Genomic DNA, 20,580 nt, shown 5'->3' with positions numbered 1-20,580 from the left:
AAATAATTTACTAAACAAACGATGTTAAATACAAACAGCAGAATAAAAAAACTTTGATAATACATTTCTTGTCTTTATTTCCCAACCAGCCCCCCAATATATGCACATTTGAGCCCAGGCTTGCCACGCTGCCTCCCAGACATGCCATGTTGCCCCCCCCACATATGCCACGCTGACTACCACAGCACTCCACGCTGCCTGCCACATATACCACACCACGCTGCCTCCCACATCTGCCACTCCACGCTGCCTCCCACATATGCCACTCCACGCTGCCTCCCACATCTGCCACGCCACGCTGCCTCCCACATCTGCCACGCCACGCTGCCTCCCACATCTGCCACTCCACTCTACCCCCCACATGCCACTGTGCCTGATACGCCTTATACCCCCTGAAACACCACTCCATCCTCCCCTGACATGCCACCCTGCCCTCCCCACATATGCCACGCCACGCTGCCTCCCACATCTGCCACTCCACGCTGCCTCCCACATCTGCCACTGTGCCTGATACGCCTTATATCCCCTGATACCCCACTCCATCCTCCCCAGACATGCCACCCTGCCTCCCAGACATGCCACTTCTCTACCCCCAGATATGCCACTCTACCCCCAGATATGCCTTATACACCCTGATACACCACTCCGTCCTCCACAGACATGCCACACTGCCCTCCCCACATATGCCACGCCATGCTGCCTCCCACATCTGCCACTCCACAATGCCTCCCACATATGCCACGCTGCCTCCCACATCTGCCACTCCACATCTGCCACTGTGCCTGATACGCCTTATATCCCCTGATACCCCACTCCATCCTCCCCAGACATGCCACCCTGCCTCCCAGACATGCCACTTCTCTACCCCCAGATATGCCACTCTACCCCCAGATATGCCTTATACACCCTGATACACCACTCCGTCCTCCAGACATGCCACACTGCCCTCCCCACATTTGCCTTATATACTGTATATGCCTTATACCCCCAGATATGTCACTTCACTGCCCCCAGGATTTAGATTCCCCTAAATTAACCCTAAACTCCCCATTAACCATAACTGCCCCTAAATTAACCCTTAACACCCCCTTAACCACAGCATCCCCTAAATTAACCCTAAAGACCCCATCAACCACAGCATCCCCTAAATTAACCCTAAACACACCATTAACCACAACTGCCTCAAATTAACCCCAAACACCCCATTAACCACAGCTGCTCCTAAATTAACCCTAAACACCCTATTAACATAACTGCCCCTAAATTAACCCTAAACACCCAATTAACCATAACTGCCCCTAAATTAACCCTAAACACCCAGCTAACCATAACTGCCCCTAAGTTAACCCCCACCTCCCCTAACTTTCAGTAGCCCAAATATATATATATATATATTACATACATATATACACACATATATATATATATATATATATACACACACATACACATATATATATATATATATATATATATATATATACATATATATATATATATATATATATATATATATGTTACTGTGAAAGACCGAAATTGGTGAATGTCGACTTTCACCGGTGAATGTCAACACATACCAAATACGTTGGTGAAAGATCGAATATTTCATTTCATGATATTATATTCGGACCCTCACCGGTGTATGTCGACAATCACAGATATGCTCTGGTGGAGGTCGAAAAGAGTACATTCGGACCCTCACCGGTGTATGTCGGAGACAAATAGGCGACTGGCTGTCTCCCGCTGCTGTCAGTCCGTATGCCAAATCCTTTGTTCTGCTGTCAGTCCGTATGCAACTCCCGCCAAATCCTTTGCTCTGCTGTCAGTCCGTATGCCAAATCCTTTGTTCTGCTGTCAGTCCGTATGCAACTCCCGCCAAATCCTTTGTTCTGCTGTCAGTCCGTATGCCAAATCCTTTGTTCTGCTGTCAGTCCGTATGCAACGTTTGATGGTGCGAGTAACGTTTTCTACATTTTTTACGACACCCTTATTTATAATCAATGGATACCGCAGTGAATCGTGATCTTTTTATTGAAAAGTTAAATGCATTAATTGCGGAAAAACGAGAAGACAATTGTTTTTATTTTTCTCAAGAAAAGTACTCTAAAATACTTTCTGAAGTGGTTTCTGCTAAAACTAAGTGCAATACACCTTTGGATTACAGACGATTAAAACGTTTTGATGTTTTAAAAATTAATGATGAAGAGAAGTTAATTGTACCATTAAAACAAGGAGACACGAATATCCAGTATTATGTTACCAATGAGGAATTGTTCAGTATACTATATGAAACTCACACCAGAATAGGCCACGGAGGAAGAACACGTATGCTGAAAGAATTGCAAGTTAAATACAAAAATATTACGTATGAAGTTGTCATGTTGTATTTAAATTTATGCAAACAGTGTCAAATGAAACACAGTGCACCTAAGAAAGGTATTGTTGTGAAACCAATGGTCAGTTCTGAGTTAAACTCAAGATGTCAAGTTGATCTGATAGATCTACAGTCAAACAGCGATGGCGAATATAAATTCATAATGGTTTACCAAGATCATTTAACTAAGTTTGTCCAGCTACGACCTTTGAAAACTAAGAGAGCTGAAGAAGTAGCACATCACGTTCTTTCAATATTTTTAACATTTGGTGCTCCAGCAATATTGCAATCAGATAATGGTAGAGAATTCAGTAATCAAGTCACAACATTCACATAGTCGCTTGGTGTATGTCCAAAATAATTGCTAAATACCCTTATTTCTTACTTACACCGGCCAATGTCGACATTCACCAAGTACTAATGGTGAATGTCGGAGATTTCTATTTTCTTCTCCGTATTTCAGCGGCGATAAAATATCACAAGGGTGATAATAAAAGGATTCAATTATGTGATTAGAAACTTATTTATTGCAACAACTGAAACTATTATGACATTTTGAATTACACAGAAGTCCCTTGCTTTTGCAACTACATTAACTTATTTATTGCAACAACTGAAACTATTATGACATCTTGAATTACACAGAAGTCCCTTGCTTTTGCAACTACATTAACTTATTTATTGCAACAACTGAAACTATTATGACATCTTGAATTACACAGAAGTCCCTTGCTTTTGCAACTGCATTTATTTGTGGAACACTTCCTTTTGCAATGACAGCGTGTATAGCCTTGCCCGCCGCTTCTCGAATTAGCTGCAGCTGCTTCTCTCAGCGAAATTTCTTGAGCCGAAATCTCATTTATGGAAAGTAACTTTTCTTTACAAATTACGAACTGGTTACGTGTGTAAAGCTGCTTGAGGGTACCATTTTTATTTGCCAGTTTATAGAAGTCGGAGTCTTCTATCCCAACAACAACCGCTAACACATTTCGGCTATCTGTACGACCACGGTCGACATCAGGCACTTGTATTCGTACACTATCGCCAATTTGAGCAGGAGGAAATTGTTTTTGTGAGGTGCGTAACATTTTGTTTGCTTGCAGTACAAGATTCTCTTTCGCGGCCGCTCTTTTTATTGAAATTAACTCGTGTTTTCCAGTTAGAGCTTGATGTGGAAACGTAGTAGAATGCAGGTCCTCTTCAATATTTTTCCTTGAAATATGGTTTTCCGAAAGACCACCGCACAAATTTTTTTCAGAAGTATCAACAGTTTCTTCATGCTGTTTTTCGGTTTCACAAGTATTGGCAATTTCTTTGAGTTGTTCTTCGGTTTCAATATTTGCGATTAGTTCGCTAGGCAAAAAAGACGATGCTATGCCTCTTTTAGCCTTAACGCCAAACATGGCTTCATAAGGACTTTGGCGTATTCCTTCGTGGTATGTAGTGTTCTTGGCAAATTGTACAAAGGGTAAACCATCTGACCATTTATTTGTATCGTTATCGTTCATCCATGCGGATAGCATATTCTGTATATCTTGATTGGCCCTTTCAACTGAGCCTTGTGTTTGACTGTGACGAGGCTTTCCATGGACTATCTTAACATCTTTCCACATAGCGCATAGTTCGGATATGACTTGATTACTGAATTCTCTACCATTATCTGATTGCAATATTGCTGGAGCACCAAATGTTAAAAATATTGAAAGAACGTGATGCGCTACTTCTTCAGCTCTCTTAGTTTTCAAAGGTCGTAGCTGGACAAACTTAGTTAAATGATCTTGGTAAACCATTATGAATTTATATTCGCCATCGCTGTTTGACTGTAGATCTATCAGATCAACTTGACATCTTGAGTTTAACTCAGAACTGACCATTGGTTTCACAACAATACCTTTCTTAGGTGCACTGTGTTTCATTTGACACTGTTTGCATAAATTTAAATACAACATGACAACTTCATACGTAATATTTTTGTATTTAACTTGCAATTCTTTCAGCATACGTGTTCTTCCTCCGTGGCCTATTCTGGTGTGAGTTTCATATAGTATACTGAACAATTCCTCATTGGTAACATAATACTGGATATTCGTGTCTCCTTGTTTTAATGGTACAATTAACTTCTCTTCATCATTAATTTTTAAAACATCAAAACGTTTTAATCGTCTGTAATCCAAAGGTGTATTGCACTTAGTTTTAGCAGAAACCACTTCAGAAAGTATTTTAGAGTACTTTTCTTGAGAAAAATAAAAACAATTGTCTTCTCGTTTTTCCGCAATTAATGCATTTAACTTTTCAATAAAAAGATCACGATTCACTGCGGTATCCATTGATTATAAATAAGGGTGTCGTAAAAAATGTAGAAAACGTTACTCGCACCATCAAACGTTGCATACGGACTGACAGCAGAACAAAGGATTTGGCATACGGACTGACAGCAGAACAAAGGATTTGGCGGGAGTTGCATACGGACTGACAGCAGAACAAAGGATTTGGCATACGGACTGACAGCAGAGCAAAGGATTTGGCGGGAGTTGCATACGGACTGACAGCAGAACAAAGGATTTGGCATACGGACTGACAGCAGCGGGAGACAGCCAGTCGCCTATTTGTCTCCGACATACACCGGTGAGGGTCCGAATGTACTCTTTTCGACCTCCACCAGAGCATATCTGTGATTGTCGACATACACCGGTGAGGGTCCGAATATAATATCATGAAATGAAATATTCGATCTTTCACCAACGTATTTGGTATGTGTTGACATTCACCGGTGAAAGTCGACATTCACCAATTTCGGTCTTTCACAGTAACATATATATACATATACTTACAGTTAGATGAGTGTCACAGCCATGTGGTTCTGGCCTGGAGAAGGAAGGGGCGGGGCCAGTTGTCACAGTGATTACAGGGAGGGGGAGTAAGTAGGAGCTGCTGCTGTGAGTCAGACTAAACGGATTATATAATGAGGGGGATTTTTCAGAGCGTTTGCTCTGAAAAAAACCCTCATTTTATAATCGATAATAATCGATTCAACTAATCGATAATGAAATTCATTGCCAACGAATTTCATTATCGATTATTATCGATTTTATCGATTAGTTGTTGCAGCCCTACATCAAATGGATGGCTGGGTGCTTGTGCATCGCTTACCTGGAGGACACATGGCACCAGGATGCATCCATGGAGGCCTCACCTCACAATTTATAGGATTTAAAGAATCTGCTGCTAATGTCTTGGTGCCAGATACCACAGCAAACCTTCAGAGGTCTAGTGGTCTGGTATATATATATATATATATATATACAGAACATAATATTCTCACACCCTTAAAAATAATAATAATCTTGTTTATTGCTTAATCCAGCTTTCTGTTTGAGTTGCTGGTGGTTGTCATTGCCTTAAAGGGACTTTATTATTATTTTCCAGATTCACCTTCATTTGCCTTAAATGTGATGTTGCATAAGAACTAAACTGTACTATATATTAATTTGAAATGTACATAGATCTTTATTTTACAGGCCTACCAGAAGTACTTATCAAAGAGTGGGAATGAACACATTCTGCCTGGGCTAGACCTGACCAGTAAGCAGCTTTTCTTCCTTGCATTTAGCCAGGTAATATATCATACTAATGACATTGCAACAAAAGATGATATGTAATTTGAACATGTTAACTTGTAATCATGCCAATTCCACATGAATAAGGATGGTTCAGTGGAACTGACCTCTTAGTGGCTGGGTTTCTAAAGGCCTCATCCTAGACTGTAAGCTCATTTGTACAGGACCCTCCTTCACCTTTTGCTTCTGTAGGTCCAAATTGCTATGTGATGGACTATTTATTATTCTTTGTCTGCCCATTGTACAGTACTGCAGAATATGATGGCACTCCTATACAATTAATAATAATAAAACACTTAAGGAATAAATTGGCGAAGAAAGAGGGGTACAGAAACGTTTCTATTTCTTAGTGAACTGTCCTCATTATTCTGGCCTCTTGGTGCATTTTGGCAAAAGGGTGGAGCCTCCAGACACACCCTCTCCACCATTCCTCCAATCGGTCGGGGTTAGAGAGCGAGTATAAACTAATGGATTCTTTCATTTTTACCCATTTCTGTGTGACATGTTACATGACCAATTCGGCATCTGGGAGGGTTAAACCAGTGTGCTGGAAGAGAGGGGGGTTACAATGTTTAGTATTGGAGTAAGGATGTGTATAGTTTGCTGTTAGCGCAGTTAGTGATTTTTTAAAGGAGAAAAGGCCATCTGATCTCTGGGCAGTCTCTGTTGTCTCAGTAGAATTTTGTATTTATGAAAAGAACCTCCTGAATGCTAATTATCCTAAAAACACACCAGGCTGAAACAAGCTAAGCAGTCATATAATATGAAATATATAATATAGTATTATCAAGAATGAACATGATTATGTGTACATAAGGACACAAATGTTATTTAAGCTCAGACAAGGATAATAAGGCTGTAACACTTTTTTGATAATTAAATGAAACAAAGCAATATTGCTGTATAGAGGTTGCTGCTTATTATCCGCCAATAACAACAATTTTGTTATATTGGCTGAAAGCCTGCCTACTGAAACACACAATTAAGTTTAGATCAGTGGTTCATTTTCTTAGCGTTCCTCTACCTGTTATGAATTTTATTATTTTCTTGTTTGGCCCTATACATTTAAATGCTATGAACAAAAGACGTAGACATTAAGTCATATTTTTTTACCATGTTTTAGATATGGTGCTCAGCGTATACATCTCATTATGCCCACACTTCCATAACCGAGGATGAGCACAGCCCGGGAGAATTCAGGTGAGTTCATATACTGTTTCTTGTAGGGCGTCTCTACACCAGATGAGGCTAGGACAATCCTCTCACCGCTATAGCACAGATAACAATCATCCTATTTCCCAATTTAGGTGCAAAGAAAGCACAAGAGATTAAAATGTTATTAAAAGACTAAAAAGAATTTTTACCCAATTTATATTTTTTCCATGAACAGTGAGTTACAATATGAAATTGGCATACTTAAAGTTTCTATGTTTGCTTTATGAATTTTAAGACAAAAGAAATATATAAAATGACTTCTTGATTTCTTAACGTACTAGAGTACAATTAATGTTTTCTCCAACGGGAACATTTTAATTACTAATCTTCATTCAACCTGATGAAGCTAATTGAAAGTAGTATGTTTTACAACATCTGGCAGAAAAGAGTTGCACGGGGTTCTAATCTTTTAATGCTCAGATCAAGTCCAAACTTTTTTGCAGACGATAACAAACATTAAACTGTATGCATATGAAAGCTATTGTGGATATTGTGGATAACACTGGACAAGGATAATGTGAAGATTGATCTTGCCACTCTGCTGGATAGTGTTGTGTGGAGGTGGAGGATGGGGAGAGAGGGTTATTGAATCATATTGTATACAAGGTGGTGGGTGGAACTGACAGATAATTTTATGTGCATTGAGGAAAAGGAGAAGAGCTGCCGGACCATGTTGTGTGCAACGAGGAGAGGGACTGCTGGATGAGAGAGAGGAAAAAGAGAGAGACACACAGGAGAAAGCCTTTGTCAAAGACAGTTAAAAAGTGTCATTTTAATGATGGGTACAGACACAGGTACACAAACATAAATGATAGGTAGTTTAAATAAATGTAGTTATTAGTTTATTAAGGGGAATACGTGTCCAGTTTTAATGGCTGAATGTGCAATTCCTTCCCCTTATACCTATGTACTGTATACCCTCACTTACCTTGTAGCCCTTGTCCATGAAAGAGCTATATTTAGTCTTCCAGTTCTTTTCTCTGCCATGACCATGAGTTATCTTATCCTGCTGTACTTTGGCCATTGTATCCTGGGCTGCATACCAGACCTCTGCATTGCTGTGTTATCCCTTTGTACTGACATCTCTATACCGGAGTCCTGTTCCGGTATACACAACCTTGGCCTGCCTTGACTAAGATTCTGCCTTGCCCTTCTGTATTACGTCCCTGCTGTTGCTGTGTCCTGTTTTGCCCATCAGGTGATACCAGCTCTACATTGCAGATCTGTACCCTTACTCTTATACATGGCTCAACAGTTTTGCATAGGCCAGAACATGGATTACGTGGAGTAGCATCATGTCCTTTCCAGGCAGGACCAGATCCTCTCATCTCATGACTCACAGCTACAAGCCATCCAACACACATTGGGCGCCTTCACCAGTATGGTCCACAAAATGGCATACATCTAAGCCCTGGTTTCTCCATTGTCTGTCATACCTGCTGTCAACCATTCCTGTGAAAATCTACAGGCTTTTAAGCTGCCTTTATACTGGTGATCCTAAATAGTGCAGGTTTTCTTAACCAGTGTTGTCTTCACTTTAGAGTGGATCCTAGCACATACAGGTCACCTTCTGCATGGATTACTTTCATAATTTCCATGTCTACAGCTGAAGCCTAGGCTAACCCCTTAGCAGAGGAAGATTCATCAAATTCTATGAGTCAGTCTTTGGGGCTCTTGGCTGGCGTTGCCCTCGCAAACTTCCTTAAAGCATCCCTTCAGTGCATATGTGGTGGATACACTATTGTGGCTGGTCTATCCCTAAGAGTAGGACAATTTCCTGTTGTTTCTGTGAATCAAATTGTTATGTTATATACTATTTGTTATGTACAGCACAACAGCATATGCTGGCTCTATATGAAACAATAAATAATAATAATTCTGTACCTTAGCCTCTGATACTGTGTGGAACAATGTCGCTCTGATTACTGCCTTTCGGAGAGGCCTGAATGGATGTCTTAAAGATGAACGCACCTGCAGATACCTTTATGACTTAGAATTTTTTACCACGTGTTTTCAGATTGATACTGCCAGGAAACTTCCAAGCTAAGTGCAAGATGGGGAAGTAACTCTAAGCACATAGCATACCACTCCTCCCCAAAATTACATTATGGTTCTCGTGACCCTCCCCTGGCAGGGTCATATAACCACCACAGAAACTTTCCTTGATTCCAGTGCTGCAGGTATCTTCATTGATCAAACTGAATTGAGCACCTTTTGTACCCAAAGAACTTAAGGTTTTGGTCACATCCTTGTACGGCAAAGCTATTAGTTCCAGCTCTTAGTCTCTTAGTTGGCGTCTTGCATCAGGAAGGTATCGTCCTGTAAGTCATCAGCAGCCAGGTCAGATTGAGACATGGGGAGAATCCTGTCTAACATATTAAATCCAAAGTAGTCTTGTTTAAGACCCCAAGAAGCTGGTCATGTCTGCCTATTGGAACTAGCTTGAAGTGACACTGCCTCCACATCAGCCTTAGAATTGCTGCTGGGTACTGTGCCTCCTAAAGGAAGAGTATATCCTCTATCCATAACTGAGAATGAGTTCCTCTCATAATATATCCAGGATCATCTAAGTATTGGGTTTCATTTGACCATCCTCTTCTCCAGCTGGAGAAGTTTTTTTTTTTTCCAAGAAGAAGGGCCCTCTACTTCCCTGCATCGGGGTCTCAACAAGATCACTGTAAAGAATAAATATCAAGTATCACTCATATATGACGTATACTACCAACTCCAGAGGTACCCTGTGATGCAAAAAAACGAAAAGTATTATACTTGTGGTAATGTTCAATTTAAACGTACATTGGGTTTCATTAGTATAATTATGACCCATATTGTACAATGCAATATGTTATTTGCTGTCAACTACATGGGCTTCATGAGCATGTGTACAGCACATACAACCACATATACTTGTTTACAATATTTTTATTTTTTGTGATCTATAATGAGAAATAAATATATTACTAATACTAATAATATACATTATATTATTATTATAAATTTGCCTTCAGTCCTGGGGGGAAAAATCTTTCAATAGTTAAAGTGTAAAGCATCCCAGGGGTCAACATGTGTATATTTTTCGTAAATGTCCACAGTTAAGTTCTACCCATCTTAATATAAACTATAAGGCTATGCCACTTTAACAAATATTGATTTTATTACAGAGTCATTGGAACATTGCAGAATTTTCCAGAGTTTTCAGAGGCTTTCTCGTGTGACACCGATGACTACATGAACCCTGCACACAAATGCCGTCTCTGGTAATGTGGCAACACTTGAACTTGGACTTCTTTTCTTTTACCTCAGAAAAGTTTGTATCAATGGCAACAACAATATTGCTAGATGTGACAAAAACAACGTGCTCTTTACTTTGTGGATGATTGAAATTGAGCACAGCCTTCTCTGCTTCCGGTTGCCCAGTTCTCAGCTCGGTCACAACTCTCCTGTACTTCATAAAAAAAAGGACAACAGGGTTCTGTGGCAAGCTTAATGTCCTTTGCTCCCCATGAATGTCCTGGTACCGCAATGAAGTAACACAAGATGAACAGGCTTTCCACAAACACAAAATCTATTTAACTGATCAATACCGCATTCTTTTTCTGATTACACTTTGCCAGTGCCACTTTACCTTGTCTTTTAGTCCTTTTGTTCTATGGTGTAGCAAACACTGCATTTACTTAAGGGAAATCGCACTGGGAAAAACTAAAGGACACCCATACAAAACTTTATGTAGTTTTACCTACAAAAAACCAAAACACTGGGAGTTCCTCTTCACCCCAATACATATTATTATTTATTGTTTTATATAGCACCATCAAATTCCGTAGCGCTGCACAAAGGGTATACAGGACATAACAAGTAGTATGTAACATAATAATGTGGCTAGCACTTTCTCCTTAATCCAAGCACATTAAGGTCTAAGGTCTGAAGAGCACAAACCACTTTTCCTGCTGCCACAGGATTGGCGCTGTGTTGTGAGCTGATGCACCAGTATATTATGTTATAACCTTGTGCCCTCCTTCTCAAGCAAAATCAACTTCTTTTCCTTGGAGACACCAGTTTGGTTTCTATGATCTCAACGTAAGAAGTTATGATAAAATCTGCTCTGTCCAATTCTGCTCGCTTCCCTTTATGACAAGGCTACTGACTAGAATGGTAAAATGTTCAAAACAATTTACATTTCTGAATAGAACAAGTATTTAAACCAAACAAGATGACCAGAGTGGGGCATGTTTACTAAAAGCGAAGTTGCAAATGTATTCTTAGTATTCAAAATGCATAATTGGCATGTTCTGCTTATTTAGAACTGAGCTGTGAGAAACTCACACATTTGTATTATTTGACATCTATCTGCTTTAAGTTCATCTCATTAAATTGGTCTGACCTTACAAAATGTGTAAGGCAGCTCCTAAGGGTACTTCACCATCTTATTTTTTGTCTGAATAATTAATCTTGAAATGTATCATTTAGCATTCTTCTTCCATGCACTATCCCTGTGTTACACATGCACACAGTGACACATGGTAACACAGTGTCAGTACCTTTACAAACATTTACAAGCGTCCAGTGACGCATTGAGGCTGAAGCCCAGTAAGCAAGGTACCCAGTGGGGTCATGAAACTCCCTTTGCTGGCAGCGGTGCGGGTGTGAGCTGCATATATTAAAGGAGAGGGAGAGAGGTAGCGTATGTTTATATATGTATGTGCAAGTGTATATTGTTAGAGTGAGTGTGTATCTATGTGTAAGTGTATGATGTTATTGTGTGCATGTATGTGTTAGTGTATTGTGTTAGAGTGTATACGTTGGGTGGAAGTTAGTGTATGGTGTTAGCACGAGTTTGTGTGTCAATGTATGGTGTTAAGAGTGACAGGAATGAACCTGTGGTTAGTAACATGAGTCAGAAGAAGGATAGTGTGTATGTGTAAGTGTATGGTGATACATGGTGTGTGTGTGTGTTGGAGTAAGGTTGCGTGATAGTATATGCTAGGCTTGCCGAACTTTACCACTTCAACATTGGATGAAAGAAGCGAAAACGAACGTGTGAAATATATACAAGATCTTCATTCAGCTGCCATTCTAACTACAGTAAGAGGAGGAGAATCTCACCATTTTAATTCAACTTCTTCTACCGGTTTATTTATTGTTTCCACCCAGACGGATGAATGGGATTTCTGAAAATGAAAATGTTAGATGAATTTCGTCCTAAAAGAAGACGGAATAATTTTAAATAAATGTTTCCCTGAAAATCTTTACCGGAAAACAAACACCAAAGAAATACTGCACCATGACACCACTAACCCAAGGTTTATCCTTGCAAGTATCCACCAAAAAATTGCAGAGCACATTACTTACATTTATTTTGTTACAGGGGCCTATATGCAGAACCGCAGCACGCACAAAAATGGCCCAGAATCTTCAAATCAGAGCTGCCCAGGGAGGAACTGCTCTCCTTTGAAAATATGCCATAGTTTTATGAATACTAATACATTTCTTTGTAAATTGCTGGCATGACTTTGAGTACAGTGAATAGATATCGGTATTCTGTGTGTTGTAACCAAATATATTTTTGCGTAGTTTGAATGGAACATTAAACTATACTGCCATCTAGTGGCACATGATAAAATTATATACTACACAAGCTTTTAAAAAAAAGTGGTTTGCATTGCTTAAGTAAATGCAGATATTTCCATATTCTATGGTTGTAGTAAATGATAATAACACATAGGTTGGCTTAACCTTATTATTGATAAACTACAGGAACCTTGATGAATTTCCTTCCAGCAACCAGTGAAAATATTCCTTTTTTAGAAATGGGCTGTACTGTGGGTACTATACATCAACTGTTTTTAACAATTTATTTCAACTGGTGTATAGCTATACTCAGTGGCGTCTCCAGCTTTCATATTTAGGGGGGGCACATGGGGGGCCAGGGACCAAAGTAGGGGGGCCAATTATAAAACGGTACATATACACTATATATATATATATATATATATATATATATATATATATATATACACACATACACACGTTAGGCAGTTATTTCTCATTCTTTAATATTAGCCCCTGCTGACAATATGACAATATATATAAATATTAGACCCTGCTGCCGATATATAGAAATATTACACCCTGCTTCTGATATATATTAATATTAACCCCTGCTGCGGATATATATTGATATTAGCCCCTGCTTCGGATATATACTTATATCATACCCTGCTGCCGATATACATAAAAATTATACCCTGCTGCCGATATATATTAATATTTGACCCTGCTACCAGTATATATTAATATTAGCCCCTACTGCCAATATATATTATTAGTCCCTGCAGCCAATATATATAAAATTAGCCCCTGCAGCCAATATATATTAATATTAGCCCCTGCTGCCGATATATATATAAATACTAGACCCTGCTGCCAATAAATATTAATATTAGCACCTGCTGCCAATATATGTTAATATGTCCATCTCCCTCCCAATCTATCCTATCTATCCCCTCTCCCTCCCAATCTATCCTATCTACCCCCTCTCTCTCCCAATCTATCCTATCTACCTCCTCTCCCTCCCAATCTATCCTAACTACCCCCTCTCCCTCCCAATCTATCCTAACTACCCCCTCTCCCTCCCAATCTATCCTATCTACCCCCTCTCTCCCTCCCAATCTATCCCTATCTACCTCTTCTCACTTCCTATCTACCTCTTTTCACTCTCTAACCCCCTCCTAACGTTCTACCCCCCTCCTTCCCCTTTGAAGTTCACTTACCTTGGGCTTGTAGAAGTCCAGTGGCGGGATCGCGAGGTCTCTGTCTTCCTGGTTCTGCCGCAGTGTGCGCGGCTTCATTGCTGAGCGCCGGATATGACATCATATACTGGCGCTCGGCTTGAAATGCCGGCACTGCGACCAAGACAGAGGCCTCGCGGTCGCGGAGAAGGGTGAGAGGCGCCAAACGGTCGCTGAGAACTTATTCCTCAGTGACCGCTCGGCGCCTCTCTCTCTCCTCCGGATCTATTAAAAAAAAAAAAACCTGCATTGAACATGTTTGGTGCCTGACTTGAGTTTCACAATTAAACACATATTGCCCTCTTTTAAAAATATGAAAAGAGCAAAAACACACAGGGCTGCCATTAGGGGGTATGAGCAGCCTCTGCTTGGCCCTGGTTGATTTGTAAACAACATTCAAGGGGCGTTCCCAAAAGGGGGCACCGTCTGGACTCACCCTTCACCCACAGCAGCACTGTACCAATCAATACACAGGTGATAAAGCAGTAGTGGTAGGGCACTGGGTAAACAATGACCCTGGCAGATAGACACAACTAGCCCCACTGTACCGAGGACACTGAGGAGCAGCAGCGTCAGTAGAGCACTGGACCCAGTGGCAGACAATGGCAGATGCATCCCCTTGCTGTAGGACTGTAGTAATTATAAAAGCTAGCTTTTGAAAAGTGTAAACAAATTTTAAATTGTATGTTTCACACACAACATTTTTATTAAATATATTTGAAATAATATCAGCCGCAATCAAAAAATACAAGTAATTCTAATCATAAACATATAAATGCAGAAAATCAATCTGAAAAATTATATATATTTACATTCATGGGGGCAAAACATAACTGTCAAAACTATATATTGTGCCAGACACTGAAGGTAGTACAGCATAACTGCCATCATTATATACTGCGACAGACATTGAAGGTGGTACAGCATAACTGACCACTATTTACTGAGCCAGCCGATAACAGTGGTACCACATCAATGCCTGGCTCAGTATACGGTATAGTGATAGGAGTTAAAGTGCAGTTGTACACTTTAACTCTAATCACTTAATGCTGAGCTAGGCACTGATGGTGGTATACAATAACTCCCATCAGTGATGAGAGTTATTATGTACCACCATCAGAGGGCCATTATACACATGCTTCATGCTTTCTAATGTTTCCTTACCTGTCTATCTTCTTTAAGAAAAGGCTTTCTGGTCCGACAGAGGGTGTGGCTTCAGTGCTGGCCACTGGGATATGACATCAAATCCCGGCACATATACACTAATACTTAGACATGTATGCACAAATATACTTAAACATAGACATTCCTGCTCACACGCACTTATACATAGATAGTCATGCTCACAGGCACTTATACGTAGACATTCATGCTTACATTCACATTAATGCTCACATGCATTTAAAGATACCGTATTTGCTCGATTATAAGACGAGGTTTTTTTCAGAGCAAATGCTCTGAAATAGAGGTCTGATTAGGAGACTAAGATCCAGATCCCCCGCACCGCTGCAGGGGACCTGGATCCTCCTGTATGGTAACCTCAGCTGCTGCCGGCGTCTATCACCGAGAGCCGGCGACTATCACCGAGCGCCGGCGAAAGTGCCGGCAGCAGCCGAGGTTGCATAAGCGCATACCTTCCCCGGATAGCCCGCCCACTGTGGGGAAGCAGAGCCGGTTGGGGAGATTCCTCCAGAAGACCGGAACCCGGCGGTACTGCGCTGTCCCTGCACAGACCTCTTCAATTTTCTGGAGGAGGCGGGGCCTAGCGGGGTCACACAGCGTCATGCTGTAATCCCGCGGGAGCTGCAGCAAGCGCCTGCTGAGGCATCACGGTGAGTGAAGTGCCTGAGTGGGTAGTTAAGTGTCTGGGTGGGTAGGTAAGTGTAAGTGTCTGGGTGGGTAGGTAAGTGTAAGTGTCTGGGTGGGTAGGTAAGTGTAAGTGTAAGTGTCTGGGTGGGTAGGTAAGTGTCTGGGTGGGTAGGGAAGTGTAAGTGTCTCAGTTGGTAGGTAAGTGTCTGGGTGGGTAGGTAAGTGTCTGGGTGGGTAGTGTCTGAGTATGTAAGTGTCCACCTATATGCCACTCTGTCCCATGATATGCCTTTTAACCCCCTATATGCCAGAGTGGCATATAGGGGGTTAAAAGGCATATCATGGGACAGAGTGGCATATAGGAGGGTATAAGGCATGCCTGGGGGCAGATGTGCATAACTGGAGGGCAGGTTGGTAAATAAAAGGAAATTAAAAACAAACAAATAGTTTACATGAATTATTATTTATTTACTAGTAAAACTTTTTTCCTATGGGGTCGTCTTATAATCAGGCTTTTTCTTTTTTTCCTAAATTAATATTCAGATTTTGAGGGGTCGTCTTATAATCGGGGTCGTCTTATAATCGAGCAAATACGGTATATCCATGTCAATAACGCTTTACCTGCCTTGTTTTAAGGCACAAAGTGAGATGGTAGAAGAAGGTGTGTGGGGGTCATTGTATAGTGAGTCCATGGTCTAGCCAAGAATTCAAATGATAGACCCCTTTCTGAGGTTCATCAAAAAATAGTGAAGTCACAGTCTGGGCCCCTACATAATCAGTAGCATAGGTCCAAGAACACTGGTAATTGTAGTAATTGCTATACTATCTTGCTTCTGCTGTTTTTCTCCTTACTCACCCCTTACTTCTTAGACATTTACACTTTACCGTGTCTCAGGAAAACATTTGAAACTCACTATATGTTATGCCCCACTCTTCTCAATATACAGTACATTTTTAAGCGTGCAAACTACTAAAATATCGAGTTTGTATCTGAACATGGGTGTATTAAGCAGGATATTGAACTAAGCTCAATGTAATTTAAAGGGAAAACTTTATAAATCATTTATATTTGAGTTTTTTGGATTCCATATTATTGTTTAATCTCTTAAGTGAGAAAATAACAAGATGCATTTGGAATAACAACATTTTATATTAATTGTAGTAATTAATAATCATATTCTTAATTTTTACAAAAAATAACATGATATTCTTGATTGGGTAACATTCCACTTTCCATATGACGTTGTCATCATTTTCCTTTCCCTAACAGTATGACTCACAGTATGACAAACAGTTTGTCCCCTGTTTTTTGTATTCATGCCTTCCATACTGTGGAATAAAAATATATATATATTAGTTACAGCAGTAATATAATTTCAAATGTTTCATCAGTCCTATTATATGGCTGATATACAGGTGATAACTATTTTGGCAGCAGGCGCATCTTATAACTGCACTGTGTTAAAGCAGGTGGAATTTGGAGAAACAAAAGGTGGCTGTTAAATTCTCCAGTGGGACAAACAGTTTGTGTGGAGGACCATTTTTTTAATAATCTATCAACATTCTACTTTTTGCAGATCAAGCAAACTATGCGAAGCAATTCAATCAGAAATTAATATAATCTCTCTTTAGAGATATTTAAACAAATTAGGAAACTAGACACAGAAATTAATTTTGTCAAATTCTGAACCTGGGGAAGAAAAGAAGAATGATAATTATACATTAAATGACCACTTATTATGAACATTTTCCAGGAGTATTCATCGATAACAGACTTTTCTAGTGGTTCATAATCTCAAACAGCTGCTGAAAAACCAAACAAGTTATAATCCTGTATTAAAAGAGGAATATATGCATAGTATGAGAACATAATGTTGCTTCTATACATGATTGGTAAGACCAAACCACATATGTAGAACAATTTTGGGTACAAGTTCATAAAAACATCATCATGTAACAGGAAAAGATTCAGAGACGGGCAAAACAACTAACTAGATGAATAGCAGATCTCAGTTGTGAAGACATTTTCTAATTGTGCTTGAGAAAAAGCAACTAAATAGGGATATGATCACCATATACAAGTTTATATAAACCATATAATGTTTTACTGTCATGGCGGGTTAAGTGGTTATGGTAGGCTCAGTTGGTAGTTTAAAAAAAAGGTGGATGTCTTTTAGAGTTAAAATGATTCTACTTAGGTAATGTTGATCCAGGGAAAAAAATTATTTCCTTTGGAGTCAAGAACAATTGTTTGGATCAGTATTGGATAGTAAGCTTGCGAGCAGGGCCCTCTCCACCGAATGTATCTGTTTGTCTTAGTATGTCAATTCTTGTCTTGCATATGCTTGACTGGAGGAGACTCTAATTAGCGTGTTGACAAAAGCATGTAACTTGCAGATTCATTAACCAAATTTCCGCTCACATACCTAGAGGGTTGCAAGGTGGCATGGAAAAAGAAAGAGGGGGGTGGATTATTCTGCTCCTGGTGGGCTATGGCAATTAAAAACAATTGAATACTGTGATGTTCCTAGGTTCCAAAAAGATGTAGGACAAAACTCCAATAGTACATGCCACACCATCATTGTTTAGCAATAGAAATATTATCTAAGCCCTATAAACCTTTACCCAGCTGCAGTTCAACTTACTTGCAGAGCGCTAGCATTTGTATCATGGGCAGCCTCCACAAACACATTTACACATTCATGCTAACATGCAAACACACATATACATCCATGCTAGCACACCAACATTTACAAGTACATATCAATGCTAACACACAAACACTTACACATATACAACCCTACTAAAAAACTTACACATCCACATTCATGGTCACACACAAATGCTTACAAATTCATGTTAACACACAAACTTATACACACATTCTCATTCGAACATGCTGTCATACATTCATAGGTACATATATACATATGTACCCTCTCGTACCCCCCTTTCCTCAATGACTAGAGTTATTATTTAGCTTAAATAAAAGAATTGGTAAATGCATACTAAACTTTAGGATGTTTTAGACTCAGAAAACTTTGTACTATTATTGTAATGTTAAAACAGTACATTCATATAATGGGGATTTACTGTATTTTGCGGGTATATTTTATTGTATAGATATCATTAAAAATTAAAATAAACAGTATGATACTATTATCCAATAAGTTATTATTTGTACACATGTGGTGTAAGTGCAGTGACAAAAGGGCAACTTGCACTTCTTACAAATGCCAAACACTTTATTATGTTTCTGTTAAGGTCATCAATTGCAGGTAACATTAATGAGCATCCTGTCGGAATAATAGCAATAGAACAAACACAAGCCAGATAAAAGCTTTTTTAATTTTTTTTTTATTATTTATTATATCATAATTATATATCATAATTATTAGACCCAGATCACTATGTTAGTTGCTGGAGCATGATGAGTTGTGTTAGATATTTAGGATTGTTTGACATTTCTTATATTATACAAATGTAACTCAGAAAGAGTGATTGTGTTGGTTACAAATCATGTACTTAACCTCAATAAAATAGTAGCCTGGCGTGGGTGCCAATTGAAGATGCCCTTTAACTAGGAAAGCTTTAGAAAAAAAAACCCTTGTTACCCAGTGATGTGGATTTCTGTGCAGATATTGTGGTCTTATAAAATAAAAAAAACAATGGAATTATAAAGTCAACAGGAACGTTCCATTGGTTTCTATGGTGATAAGGCTCCTTTCCGAGCTTTGCACCAGAATCCCTTTTAAGTCAATTTAATTTACATTCTCAATCTGCTGTTACATACATTATAAATTCAATTTTTGTTGTTTTACATTTTGCCCTTTGGAGATTGACTGTTTATCAACATGGTATTTTCAGTGCATGAAAATGAAACTTTTTATAAAAAAATAAATCAAAACATAAAGAGGAAAATAATGAGGTATTTCATCTTACCTGGTACTTCTATGGCTTTTCCCCCCATGGCTATTGTTATACTGTAGGATTTGCTCCAGCTGCTGTCTTTGTTTGTTAAAGGATTTAAATATAGCTAAAGGTGGAATGCATGGCGTCCTGTGATGCCAGTTCACATGATTTGTTGTTAATAGCTATGGGGGTAGACTTTGACTTCTCTTGTTGGATAGACACCTACACAATGAGATCTTTTTAAAATGGGCAATATTAATACAGTTTTTAATCTACATTGTTAAAGGCTTTACTCAAAGTTGGTATGAAGGGCTCTTTTCAAGATATTCATCACTATACATTCCCATGGCTATGGCTCTAGCAAAAGTTCACCTGGCTCATTAATAAAGCTAAAAGTCCTCCCAGCCAACTTCAAGGTCAACTTGTAAGACATTTAAAAGGACACGCCAGCCATCATATGCACTTTAATGCAAATGATAGTTTTGTGGTCCCTTTATATTTGCATGGTGCAAATTCAAGGAGAATCTGCAGAATCCCTACAAATGCATTTTACCCTCTCCCCACCCAACTGTAATTTTCTGTGCAGGGGAGGTATCTCCATGCATGTGATATACTTCTCACCAGTCAGTTTCTTTGTGGGTGGGTATCTGTTCGAACCCCCATACCCAGAAACCGCTCCTATTGATTTAAGCAGCCAATCATTGGCGGGAATCATCAATGAATGGAGGAGGAGGACGACGATTTTTACCTAAGGAAATTGTTTGTTTTTAAGGAATTAATATTAAAATACTCATGAGTACTTTCATCTGCATTCTCTACCGGGGTATCAGGGATAGGAACGTGTCCCATTAATGCTTACATGTGT

The 20,580-nt window shown here is 39.4% G+C and overlaps 1 protein-coding gene across 1 annotated transcript in view; it reads left to right on the top strand.

Annotated features, from left to right (window-relative positions):
• The window catches only part of MME (membrane metalloendopeptidase), a 29,400-nt gene extending 18,533 nt beyond the window's left edge, over window positions 1–10,867 (top strand). The window contains exons 20-22 of the mRNA XM_053460397.1: window positions 5,893–5,988; window positions 7,115–7,191; window positions 10,368–10,867. Of these exons, the coding sequence (XP_053316372.1) occupies window positions 5,893–5,988; window positions 7,115–7,191; window positions 10,368–10,467 (273 nt within the window). The 3' untranslated portion in view covers window positions 10,468–10,867. The remainder of the gene's footprint in view (window positions 1–5,892; window positions 5,989–7,114; window positions 7,192–10,367) is intronic.
• The last annotated feature ends 9,713 nt before the right edge of the window (window positions 10,868–20,580 follow it).

This window comes from Spea bombifrons, chromosome 3, assembly GCF_027358695.1.
Source record: "Spea bombifrons isolate aSpeBom1 chromosome 3, aSpeBom1.2.pri, whole genome shotgun sequence".
NCBI lineage: Eukaryota > Metazoa > Chordata > Amphibia > Anura > Pelobatidae > Spea > Spea bombifrons.
Note: the sequence above shows the minus strand (reverse complement) of the source record. Positions and strands in the feature narration are given on the sequence as shown.